At 39.1% G+C, this 13,532-nt stretch overlaps 1 protein-coding gene across 1 annotated transcript in view; it reads right to left on the bottom strand.

The window, feature by feature from the left end:
- Positions 1–678: 678 nt before the first annotated feature.
- Positions 679–13,532, bottom strand: part of LOC126484728 (uncharacterized) — a 95,172-nt gene continuing 82,318 nt past the window's right edge. Inside the window, exon 4 of the mRNA XM_050108323.1 lies at positions 679–782. Within this exon, the coding sequence (XP_049964280.1) occupies positions 679–782 (104 nt within the window). The remainder of the gene's footprint in view (positions 783–13,532) is intronic.

The raw sequence follows: 13,532 nt of genomic DNA on the forward strand, positions 1-13,532 counted from the left end.
AACCCACCGATTCCATATTCTGCTAACAGTCATTGGATCTCGACCAACGCGAGCAGCAATGTCACGGTACGATAAACCGCTTTCGCGATAGGCTACAATCCGACCTTTATCAAAGTCGGAAACGTGATGGTACGCATTTCTCTTCCTTACACGAGGCATCACAACAACGTTTCACCAGGCAACGCCGGTCATCTGCTGTTGTTGTATGAGAAATCGGTTGGAAACTTTGCTCCTGTCAGCCCGTTCTAGGAGTCACCACCGGCGTCAACCTTATGTGAATACTGTGAAAAGCTCATTTGCATATCACAGCATCTTCTTCCTGTTGGTTAAATTTCGCGTCTGTAGCACGTCATATTCGTGGTGTAGCAATTTTAATGGCCAGTAGTGTAGATTGTCATACCATTAGCAAGCGAACAACCGACCAGATTTGCCAATTGTGAGATGTTCGTTCCGATGTGCCAGGCCTTAGCAGTTTGCCATTTAAGTCTCTTATGTCAGAGGATTTCCCTATTTGTGTTCTACAGCGTAGCTTGCGTGATTCTCAGATAATACCTGCTCCGTTTTCGCGTGCTTGCAACGGCGCCAGTATCCTTCACTATCTAACTGGGCGGAGCTCATAGTGACTTCGCTCATCAGTACAACTGTGTGACTTACCTTTTCTTCGAGTATCAGAAGAGTTCAAGTACTTTCGATGCTCTTGACTGCAAGTGAGAGGATGTGAGCGTGGTCACTCAAATCACGGGATGTCTGCTGCTTCAAGTTGCGAACGATGTCGTCAACACCTGAAAGAGAAGAGCCTCCATTCTTTCAGCCATTTAGCCAGTTCTGACGGGACAGAAGTTATATTACATTAAAAGGTGTTTTAGGCGTATCACAAAGAGAGACATGAATTCGCAGTTGCGAATATGGACAACCATAAGTTGTATAATGGAATGACGATAGTGACAATTTATCCCGCCACTGGGCTCCAACCCCGGATTGTCCGCTTATTGCGATCGGTCACTTAAAGTTTTTTTTTCTCTACTGCTTGTTGTTTTTTCTGCCCCTGGACAGGAAAGGGAAAACTACAAAAAAAATCTACCTGCCACCGCCACTTGTGTCCTAACAAAAAAAAGAAAATGCGCCTCTTCAGGCGTTGGCGCCTATCTAGTCCTATCCCAAAACAAATAACCTATTACTACAAGGGTTGGGAAAGGATGAAAGTAGGGGGGGGAAGAACACAGAGAGTGGCGATGGAAAGGTAAGTAGTTGTGAATGGGCCCTTTTTTAGTTTTTTATTGCATTTTTTGTTTGTTTTTTTTTTTGCGTTTTGCTGTATATATTTTTATTTTCTTTCATTTCTTTATTTTTTTTAATTTTTTAAAATTAAATTAGTCTATAATAGAGTTCCAAAAGTCGCTAGCGCCTTCCGATTGGCAGAACATCCAAACATGTCTTCTCGAAAATTTAGTGGAGATTCCTTTTGAGTCCGTTCAGAGCATTATGTCGGCAAAAAAGTATCAGAATCTCATGGCTTGGACGTTCCAGCTGGAAGGCGGGTTATGGAAGATGCTCCATAGAAAATTAGAAAAGAACTGCTTGTATCTGGGGTTGCGGAAAGGGCACAGTGTCGAACGTTCAGGTACATTCAATAACCTATTTCTGATTTCTCTACCATTTGGCCATCCGAATACGACTCTGTCCAGACCTAACCTCACTTATGTAGCCAACCACGTGTCTGCAACCTGTACTCGCGCATCCTTTACGAATATTCCCGTACAGGCGAGACAGTTTACTTGAAATTCGCTTGCCCGGTGTCCACAGATAAATACGATATTACAGTGCCTGTAATGCATCTCGGAACGAAGATTAGTCCGTATTCGGAACAACATAGGCACTGCAATATCGTATGTAGCGCAAAAGATGTTCTTGTGAACCTAATCCTAAACTGCTGTTCCTGGAATTTGACACCGCGGCCATCGTAATTGCTTTGTTTTAGCATAATTTGCGGCCAGAAGCGTACACTTGACTCTCTCCACGCCATCTAGCGTCTACATTCACGCATTACACTAAAACGGGACTTACCTGAGGACAATGGCACGAAAACAGATTGTTCTTGTTACGTAACACTGCAGTCTGACATGCGCTAGGTACAACACAAATGAAAATGCCACGTGGATTTACCAGCATTTATTACGACTTTGCGTAGATATCCATAAATGGATCTTGGGAAGACGTGAGTCATGCAGCGCTTCGAAGCTCCGAACAAATTAGTACGGTACACGGGGTAGCAGACATTCTTCGGCTTATGGTTTCGCTAGGATCTTACCTGTGCTCCTTATATTTCCCACGTCACGCATGATGATTACGCTCAGTTATACCCCTAGTTAGGTCAATCCTGAGGCAGCACGTTTTCCACATAAGTCAGCGTCTTTGGTAACGCTCTGCCCGATGTTAAGTCAACAGGGTAGTTTTTCACGATTAAATTTATTATATGCGACAATATCACGGCACATATGTCAACTTCCTCATTGCCTAGCATCCCAAGTTTGTATACGTTCACTAAATGCACAACATTAACGAAATTGTTTTATTACACTGGTCCTTGCCAGTCTACTATTAACAATACGTGTTTAAGTTTGTATTATAATCAACTGTAATAGCCTAGACGGCTGGAAGTTGGAAATTGGCTGAGTCTTCCGTGTGTACGACAACGAACATCTATTATTGTAACCTTCGCTATGTTACTAGAATTTGGTCGACCTTCTTGATTGAAGCAAGGTACAGCCAGTTAGCATCATGTGGTAAGTGTATGGTAATAAAAGAGAAAACTTTCCAGTGCACGTCTGGTCGTATAAGGGGCTCCGGAAAGGCTCAAAATCATGAAAAGTTCAATTTTTACTTTTTTGCGTTTTCTGAATCTGCAGACTATTACCTTTTAATAGATATATAATTTATTCAATTCCGAAGACTACAACTATTTTTAATTTTTTTTAAAATGTGTTCTACATGGGCGTGACCCACTGTGGCGCTGTTAAACTCCTGTCAAATGGTGTTATTATTAACGTCCGTGTTCATCAGGTACATTTTAGTGATGTGAGATAAAGTATGTGTTGTGGCAAACCTGTGATGGTTCAATATATAGCGCTGGTGTGATTGTCGATTGTTTCATGTTTATTTACTCTGTCGTTATCTCGAAAATATTCGTAATTAATTCTGTTTCTTGAGTCTCTGTTTTGTTGAAGTATAATAATGAGTAAAAGTAAAGTTATTAGAAATCCTCTGGAGGCTTTTAAGAAAAGGAGACATGTTGGAAAGCCAAAGGTATGTGTTATTACTGTAAACAATAAAGACGATAACCAAGTGAGTGAACCTAACCTCTCAAGTACACCTGCCCATAGCAGTCAAAGTGGGAAAGAAAATACTTCACAGAAGAAGCTTGCTTCAATGAGTGAAATCTATGAATGTTTTATGGGCGAATCGGATGTGAATGAAATATTTCATATGTCGGTTCTCAAAGGAATTTTTTCAAACTGTGTAAGATGTATTCATTGTAGTGAAGTTGGTCTGGAACTCTCCATAATAAAGCACGTAGGACTTGCTAGTGAAATACAACTGAAATGTGATAAGTGTTCATACATGACCACCTTTTGGAACAGTGTTGCAGTAACTGCAACTGAAGAAAATGGTAGCAAAATCTACGAACACAACAACGAGCGATGCTTGCTTTAGACAAGGAACGCCTTCGGGCTGCAGACAGGGCTGTAAAGAGTCTATAAATACAAGCAAGAGTAAACAGGAGGAGGAACAAGAGGAAGCTGGAGGAGGAGTTTGCAGAGGATGAAGATAATCCATCCCATGGACCTGGAATGCACTAAAAAGTTAATCCAATCTTTGTCGCTCGATTCCCAAAACTTTTATTTTCTCATACTAATTACATGTTTTCTAAGGATCTTCCAAACATATTTGTTTCAAACTTTCAGTAAATGTTACACAGTACCTTCTGCATAATTTAACACAGCCTTTTTCCAAAAAACTGTATATGTTTGAATATATAAATAAAAAATTGCAAAAAAATGTTGTGAATTTTCATTACAATTGAAAAAAAATCATCTTTAATAACTGAACTAAAATTTTGTAAAATCCCTGTTTTAAGTTGTAGCCCATATTCCAATAAATAATCTGTAAAAAGTTCAACTTCCTACCTCAAATACTTTGTGAGGAAAGATGTAATTTATAAGCGTTATTTTAACATTGCATGTATAGGGCGTTCCGGAGCCCCTTAAGAGAGGATTGCAAATCCGTGGCAGGTACCACCATCAACTTCAGTGTGAAATACTATGATAGCTGCTGCATGTGTCTTTGAATTGCAAATTTTTCAACTTAGTCCCCATCTAGTATGGCCCAAATTTGAAATCAGTGGTGGCTTGTAGCCACTGACAATTATCTGGCAAATGGTGGATCCAAGTTCACTGCAGTGTTTCCGCTTCTATTAGCATATACCTTCACCCGTGTCGGGTTTCGATATTACTGACACGCACTTCATTCATCGCTAAAGTCAGTAAAGAAACCGTATATCGCATTGTTCACTGGCACTTCCAGTGATAAGCATAACTGAAGCGCATGTAATGTGCCCTGGTTACGAAACAATCATGCCATCTTACTGAGTAAGGTGCGGCAATGGAAAGACAATGGATCCATATCCGGTTGGACGGTAGTAGAATGGCACGGTGCTTTCAGCGCAGTTACACCCTGTCCTGAACTTTGCTGATGTTATGTGTGGTCATTGACCTTGAATTAACGCCATGACACACACACACACACACACACTTACCTTCCAACATACACACTCTGTGTATCTCATGTGTCACTATGTTAATGCCATGTGCGGAACACGTAAGAGGTGTAACACACTGTACTTCTGTGTCTAAAATATATGTCAACAAATATGTCAGCAACACACACACTATTTGAGTCAATGTCGGGGGTATGGCGGTTGTGTTATTACATCTCAAATGACGCCTAAAACATGAGTGTGAACTGCCAAATTGATGGCCACAACGCTGTTTCCACATCTAAATTGTCTGTAATGTTTATCAGAATACATAAAGATATTGGCAATTCGATCTTAAGCTTACTTCTGGTTACGTTAACGCTGGTACATAGATAAAACTATGTTAATGTAACGTTTTTGGAAAATTTTCAGTAGTGCTTCACCTCAATAAGTATCTTTTAGTGGATGAAGAAAATAATGCAAAATATTCTGTACTAGAAAAGTATAATCGTTGTTATCAACAGGCTAATGTAGCTTCTTTATTACATTTTATACCAGATACATCTGCGCTAGCATACTTATCCATCAACTCATACTTTTTGACGAAATATTTAGTGTTTCATATCACTTAAACAACACGTTTACGACTTATACAAGCATAGCGTCGTAACGCAACACATACGAGCTGTAAACACACAGAAAGCCCAAAGATTTTTCGAGGGTTTTCAGTAATGCTTCACCTCACGAAGCACAATTTTAGGTCTGAAGAAGACGATGCATCATATTCTACACTAGAAAAGTGTAGTTGTTACCAGTGACTGATTAATATATCTTTTTCATTACAATATATCTTAGACATAAATGTTGTTGCATGGTTATCCACTGATATAACATTTTCAAGACACAATATTACAATTACCCATACTATAACGGTGTGTTTTGACAAGATGTTTAATTTATTGTATCACTTAAACTGTGTAATTTCGTAATACGCAACTGTAACTTTGTAAGAACAAAATGGGAAGTGTAAGCACACGAAATTGCCACACAATCTACAACACGATGGACTACATCCCACATACACACAGAGAACTTCAGCATTTCGAAAACAAGGCCTTTCAACAAATGGTGTGGAGCATACGAGTATGTTTGCTAAGTGGCAAAACACTGGGATAGGCGCATTGTATTCAAAGGACACTACTTTGAGAAGGGATATCCAAGTTATGAGGGTGATAAAGGTATGTAGTGGAAAAATCACCATAATTCTTTATTGAACAGCCCTCCTATACTGAAGGATAGACGGGAAAGACATTAGGAGCATTTATTGGCCAGACCTGAGGTTACGTTATTCCAATACGAAGGAAAATGCGGTGTAATTATCTACTCATCTGGCGCAAAAAAGTCTTACTATTTATTTGTCTATTTCGTTATTGATTAAAAAGAAACAATGATGTTAAATGAATTTAAATAATTACTTAATATAATGAATGTTATTGGTTCCAGAATGAGATTTTCACTCTGCAGCGGAGTGTGCGCTGATATGAGCACTTGCCCGCGAAAGGCAAAGGTCCCGAGTTCGAGTCTCGGTCGGGCACACAGTTTTAATCTGCCAGGAAGTTTCAATGTTATTGGTGTTGAACTGTTTTTAGCTGCTGCTCTGGAAAGCTCAGTTGTTATAATAGCATCATTGCTCTAGTGTAGCAGTATGCAAACATCAATTACAATGAATTCTCACAGTTACATGGTGCATAGCTGAGTAATAAATCTGTTGATCGCTTACTAACTCTTTACATCACAGAATTAATACCTTGTGATGTTTGTGAGGTTAATCAGCAGATGACTGTTGAGCAAAGTCTTTGAAATGTTACTTGAAAAGGATAATGAAATACTAATATTATGTAAGAGAAGTGCTTTTCTTTCCTGTAATAACATGGTTGCATTGATAAGAATTTTGTTATCATAAGACGAAATCATTAATGTATAGAGGAAATTAGCATAAAGCTCGGTTAGCAGGAGTGAGGTGGATATTTTACAGAACCTGCTGACCCTTGAAATGAATAGGAAAACAATAAAAAATACATTTACATCCGCTATTGACATCTGAAATGAATGGGAAAGCAACAAATAGCACTGTGCATGAATAAAGTAACTTGCATAGTGAAGGGGGTGTTTATTATCGTTATTGTCATGTAATGCCACGATGTTAAACTAAGTTATTTACAGAGTAGATCAGAAGCTTGGGAACTGCATAATGAAAAAGGGTAAATTAAATAACATTTCCAGAAAATGACATGATATATGTATGTATGTATGGTATTATTGCATGAAGTAATCACATTCTCTATTGATGTTATAATGGAAAGAGAGCAGACTGGAGTGGGTTTGTAACACTTGTGGTACCAAAGATTTAAAAGATACTCAAGAGCATTTATATTAATTATGTATAAGACTGTGGACTGATCATCATGGTTATACATATTGTGTGTTTGAATGAAAAATGTGTGTGAAGTGAGGGTCATGGCGAATATGTCGATTTATATAAAACTTCTCTACAGTCACATTGTTAAATGTTGGACAGATACTGCATTCACTTGCGATACCCGCTTAAAATTTAAATTGCAGCTACACTGGTAGAACTCACAAGATATGTATTGCAATTACCAGGTCTACCTGCTGAATTGTATTGGAGCTTTCAGGTATGAACTGCGGACACTAGTGAAGTTGCATCAGGAATGTTGTATATGTTCAGCGTACTTACAGTAGAATGGCAAGGGAGCTATACTGAAAACGAGAGAATTTATATACTGAAAGAAGTATTTGAAACAGTGATTACATTTCATTATTACAATTACGTATGCTGACAACGGTCTTACACAAACAAAAATAGATCATCACTAGTTACAGAATGTACCTACATCCACCCACAGGCTTAAGGAAAATCTGTTGGAACGCATAGGCTTAATAGCATTATGTATGTATGATAATCATATAATCAGAAGCAATGACACAAAGATATATGATTCTGCGATTATAGTACTGAGAAGATATGCTCTTATTGCAAACAAACTTTTGATACTGAAGAGGCCAATTTACAACTGATCTAGTTTTTTAGTTGTCTGAGCGATTCAGAAGTTTAGATGGTATTTCCTTCGTCTTAGAAGGATCGTATACAATGGTTCATCTACGACGATCATTAGCATGGCATTTTGAATCCTGTACAAATCATTAATATGTTTGACTGTGTACTGAGCAGTACTGCTGAGCGACAAGGCGTAACCATAAGTAAGGTTTTTCTCATGTGGTAATGTGTAACGACGACATGTAGTATATGGAATCAGTAGCTGACCTGGATTGTTTGTGTGTGCAACGACAGCAGGCCAACAATATTATGGCAACCATGGAATGTCAGGAAGCTACTGCTACTATGGCTCAAGACAAGATGAAATTATATAATCAAACGTCAGTCGTTGCTATGTTTTCTTGATTGACTGATGTAAATTATTTATACCTTGCCAGACCAAGATCCAGTTTTGCTAGATGTTGAACTTAATTTGGATTGAAATATTTAGTGATAGTGGGGGATTATAAGGTGCACTGAATGTAATATTAATCTGAAGAATATACATAAAATGTATTTCAGCATTTCCTTCATTTGTCTTGGTAGTTTGAAGTTATTTGTGTGATAGTATGGAATTGGTCTTACTTTTGATAAACGCAGGAGTTTTATTTTCATGTGGGACGAATAATAATGTGAAATGAGCATAAGCTCTAGTTTTGGAAACGCTAGAACCTTTGTACCTTTAACACTAGATTTCGTGCAGAAATGAAATTTATGACAACGCAGTAAGATAAATACTTAGGGCAGTCAATATAATAAGGAACTGCATTTTCAAGAGGATTTCCATATTAAGCCCTTTTTCTCGCATTTTTATCTTCAGCTCTAGGATTTTAATAATTCCACTAGAACGCAGGGTCGTGAAACAAAAGGTTTTAATCATCTACTAAGGCGGGATGCCACATAAGTGGGCGTGGAAGACTACATCACTGCCTTACACCCTTTTTATCTTACTCGCTTCGATATAGGACTTCCTTTCTTATCATTCCTTTCTGCTTCTTGTACATATTGCATGTTACCTGTGCTTTCCTACAGCTTGCTGCTATTTTTCTAAGTATTGCACCACTTTCCATTCTGTCCTTTTTTCCAGTTGGACATATGCTATGAATATGTCTTGATTGATTTTAATTCTTGTTTCTTCTATTAATCAGAACTTCATATTTCACCCTCTGGTGCCCTTACCATTCCGAAAACTAAACTCATCGTCGTACAACAGAAACTCAACTTTCACTGCTTCGTCCGTAGATTATTATAATGTATGAGACATTAAACTGATTATTTGATAGTTCTCATACTTATCTGCCATAGCTATCTTCCAGATTGTGGGTACATATTTCAGGAAGTGTGATGGTGTGTATCAACTCTCACAGATTCAACATAACAACTTCAAAATTAGTTTGGTTGCCGAACCCCCCAGTTACTTCAGAACTTTTGCGTTATTTGATCGCAAGTCATCCAAACCTTTATGAAACTCGGACGACAATACTACATCCCCTGTGTTCCCAGTCTTCCATATCGATTTCCAGTTCTTTCGTAGTCACATCACCTGACGAATACTCTCACTTGTAGAGGCCTTCGATGTACTCTTCCCACCTATCCGCTCTCTCTCTTCTGCACTTAATCGTGGAATTCACATTCCATCCTTAATGTTGCTCTCCTACTTTTAATTTCACCAAGGTTGCTTTGACGCTGAGTCAGTCCTTCCGACGACGATTTCTTTTTCGATTTATTCACATTTTTCTCGCATCTATTTCATCTTGGCTTCACGGCACTTCCTGTTTATCAAATTTCTATGTGACTTGTATTTCACTGTTCCTAAATTTCCCAGAACACTTTTGTACCCCATTGTCTAGTTGGTCAATTGAACTGTTTCTTCTGTCACCCGAAGTTTCTTCAAAGTTACTTTCTGTGGACTCATCTATTTGTCTATACCCTGTGGTTGCTCTTTCTAGAGATGTCCGTGTCTTCAGCTGAAGTTCCTGCTTGGTATTCCTTGTCACAATATCCACGTCAATATAGGATTTTAAATATGTGTCATAATTCCTCAAAACCTTAGTATCCCACTTTCATCCACATACACATTCTCTTAAACTTCGGTTTATTATTCATAATTACTAAATTCTGATCGGAGACTATATGTCCATTGCAATCCAATACCTGATTTCAGAAATTTTTTCTGACCATGATGTAATTCAGCTGGAATCTAGTCTCTTCTGTTAAGTTAGAATAGCGTTTTCGCTATTACTAGCTGAAATTTAAAGCAGAACTCAGTCGTTCTCCCCGCTCATTCTTACTGCCAAGTCTATATTTTCCTAAGACTCTTCCATCTCCTACGTTCCCTACCATCATGTACAAGTACCCCATGACTATTGGATTATCATCACCTTTAACATCTTGAATTGCCTGTTCAGTTTTGACATACTATTTCTCTAGCTCTATCTTCTTTCTTTGACGACAGCATGAACACCGCAACTATTATTGTCAGCTTGGTTTGCTGATGATTCTGATGAGTACAACGCAATCATGGAATTGTTTGCAGGACTGACTTTCTGCCTTTTCTTTCCACTTAAGTAACCCATAACTATGCCTAGAGTGAAGCTTTATATTTCTCTTTCACATGTTCCAGCTTCCCAACCACTTTCATGCTTCTAACCATCCAGACTTTGACTTGTATTTTACCCATTCTTTGATTATTCGTTTTTTTCTCAGCTTACATCCTCCTTAGCAGATCTGAATAAGAGGCTTATTGGGAATCATTTACCAGTGGAGAGATAATCACAATACTCTTTCAGTAGTATGGGCTAGATGCCCCGTGGACACTGAATGTATGCCACTAATGCATTGGTTTCCGTTGACTTCCCCTTCCCCTGATACTCTGTCCAGCTCATCCACACTCCCTCTAAGTCGACCTCTATCTCCCCCTCTAAGTCCATCTCCTACCGTCCAGTTTCTGTTCCTCTTTATCAACATGTCTCTATCTATCTACTTCTAGCCTCCTCTCTCCATCTCCTCCTCCCCACTGACTCCATACATCTGCTTCTCTGACTCTCTCAGTCTCCTCCTTCATACTCTCTCTATCCATTTACTCCTCTCCATCCTTGCCGTTATGTTACTCCTCCTTTGTCTGTCCATCTCCTCCTCCTCCATTAACTTTTCATCACCACATTATCATAACAGTAAGCTGGTGTCTCTAACTTCCACGGTATTTCTTTCCAGGTAGAAAGAGACATGCATAACATATTTGTTTTGAAACGATCCAGACGTTTTGGAGGAACGTTTTACCTGTGCCTTTGCCTTGGTTCGCAAATGTTCACCTATATTTAATGCATTTCACACATATCTGTATAAATGTTTCACATCATTCTAGCGAATTTTGACCAGCAGATTCGTTTTCACACAGCTCAATGTTTGTAACGTTATATTTGCTGAAATGTAAGTCGTACAATGATGCATGTTTTTAGGTTCATTGAGTGGTATTTATAGGTATTGTTTGCAAAATGTATTGCGAATGGTGTAAATATCAAGAAGTAATAAAATGAAACGTCGTGCATGATATGGCAGTTTCATCTCATTTCACTGTTCATGACAGATCTCCTGATACATAAGTCATACAGTGATATGTGTTTGCAGTACATTCATTGGTATAAGTGAATACTATTTGCAAAATGTGTTTTTTTCGCTTCATTATTTTGTAGAAAGCGTCAGGGAGAAATATATCTCGTAAAAGTTTGTAATTACGTGTAAAGTTAGTTGCAAGCCCATAAGTTCCCTCATTATGAAATACTGGATGAATATAATCGGCTATTTGCACATCGTGAGTTAAACTTCTTTTACTACCTTGGAGAGGTAGGAGGTTATTAACCCAGTGGTTCTTTCCACACAGTAAGTGATCCATGTACCAAGTCCGACTGAAATTATCAACTGGTTTAGGTAGAGATATGGAACACACACACAATGTTTATATCATAAACAGGGAACGTAGCACTTCACGACGTGCAAAGTTCTATCCCTGTACCATGCTTTGTAAAAGGCATACTGCACCCTCAAATTGAGTACTTTTCACAAATAAGTTGTTCTATGATTCTTATTAAATGTGAAAATGAATTTTACAAACCTAAAATGTCTGCATAATTACACCAGCAACACAAAAATTTCACTACTTCTGCCAAGTATCAGAACGTTATTTTTCACAGACACATATTGAGCAAACATCGGTTTCAGTAATGTATTTCTGAACTCTCAAAATAATTGCCTCAATGTTATTTTCATGACTAAATAGTTCAAAACGCAGCTGATATTTGACTTAACTGACCTGCACTACACCTAGACTAGCTTCTGCATTTCCCTTTTCAGATGTTCTAGTTTCCCTACCACATTCAAATGTCTGATATTCGACTCTTCAACTTGCAGTATGTTACCTTTTCACTGATTACTCAACTTTTTTCCAGGTTTGCATGCTTCTTGGTATTCCCTCCCAAAAATCTGAATTGGGTGCTAATTGGGAATCATTTGTCATTGGAGAGATCATCATGATACTCTTTCAGTTACAGGCACCATGGCCTGTGGACACACTGTTATATGTCATTAATTCAACGGTTTCCACTGACTCCTCCCCAACACTACCTCCTGATACATCTCCTCCTCCTTCCCTCTGAGTGCATCTCCTTGTCACCCCCTCTAAGTCCTTCTCCTTGTACCACCTGTTTGTGTCCATCTCCTCCCACCTCTCTCTGTCCATTTCCTCCTGGCTCCCTTCTTGTTCATCTCCTCCTCCCCACTCTCTGTCTCTCTCCTCCTACTCCTCTCTCTGTCCACGTCCACCATCTCCTCTTACTCACCATTTTCTCCTCTCTTTGTCCATTTCCTCTCTCCCTCTCTCTGTCCAACTGTTCCTATCCTCATTCAGGATAATGACATCCACCATGTGAACTGACCATCACTGCCCACTCTCTGTCTATTTGTTCCTCCCCTCGTTCAGGTAATGGCATTCCCCATGTGAAATGACCATCATTGCCCCGCAATGATATCTGCAATAACTGCAGTCATCATGTCAAATGACCGCTGCCAGTTGTGTATGCAAAAATGGCAGGTACGTAGTCAGCTAGCTGTCATTGCCCGCAACAGTATGCAGAGGAGGGGGAATGGCAGATGGCAGTCACTATGATTTTGGTAATGACAGTCAGTGCTTACCTGTAACATGGTGACACATGTCGGGCAATGTGTTACAATTTCTTTTAACAATCGTGACGTATATTGTTACGATTTTGCTGCAAAATAGCACTGTATGCGACAAAATGTCAGCTAGCCTTTATTGCGCAAGAGTAAACGACAGCAGCATCAGCAAACGACCAGAAACAGTCTGTGCTGTACAATACAATTCTTTTGCCATAGCACTGGACCCACTGTAATGCCGTCCACTTTCTCTTCCTTCATTCACTCTCTGTCATCACGTTATCACAAATAGGACGCTGTGTAAGTAGGCTGTTTAGGTTTTTTTATTGGTAACGCCACCTCTGTATGAAAATCACTGGCTGTGCTGTGTGCAGTCTGTGGCTGCTTTGCATTGTTGTAATACTCGCCATTGTAGTGTTAGGCAGCTGGCTGTGAACAGCGCGTAGCGTTGCGCAGTTAGAGGTGAGCCGCCAGCAGTGGTGGATGTGGGGA

Source organism: Schistocerca serialis, chromosome 6 (genome assembly GCF_023864345.2).
Source record: "Schistocerca serialis cubense isolate TAMUIC-IGC-003099 chromosome 6, iqSchSeri2.2, whole genome shotgun sequence".
Classification (NCBI taxonomy): Eukaryota; Metazoa; Arthropoda; class Insecta; order Orthoptera; family Acrididae; genus Schistocerca; species Schistocerca serialis.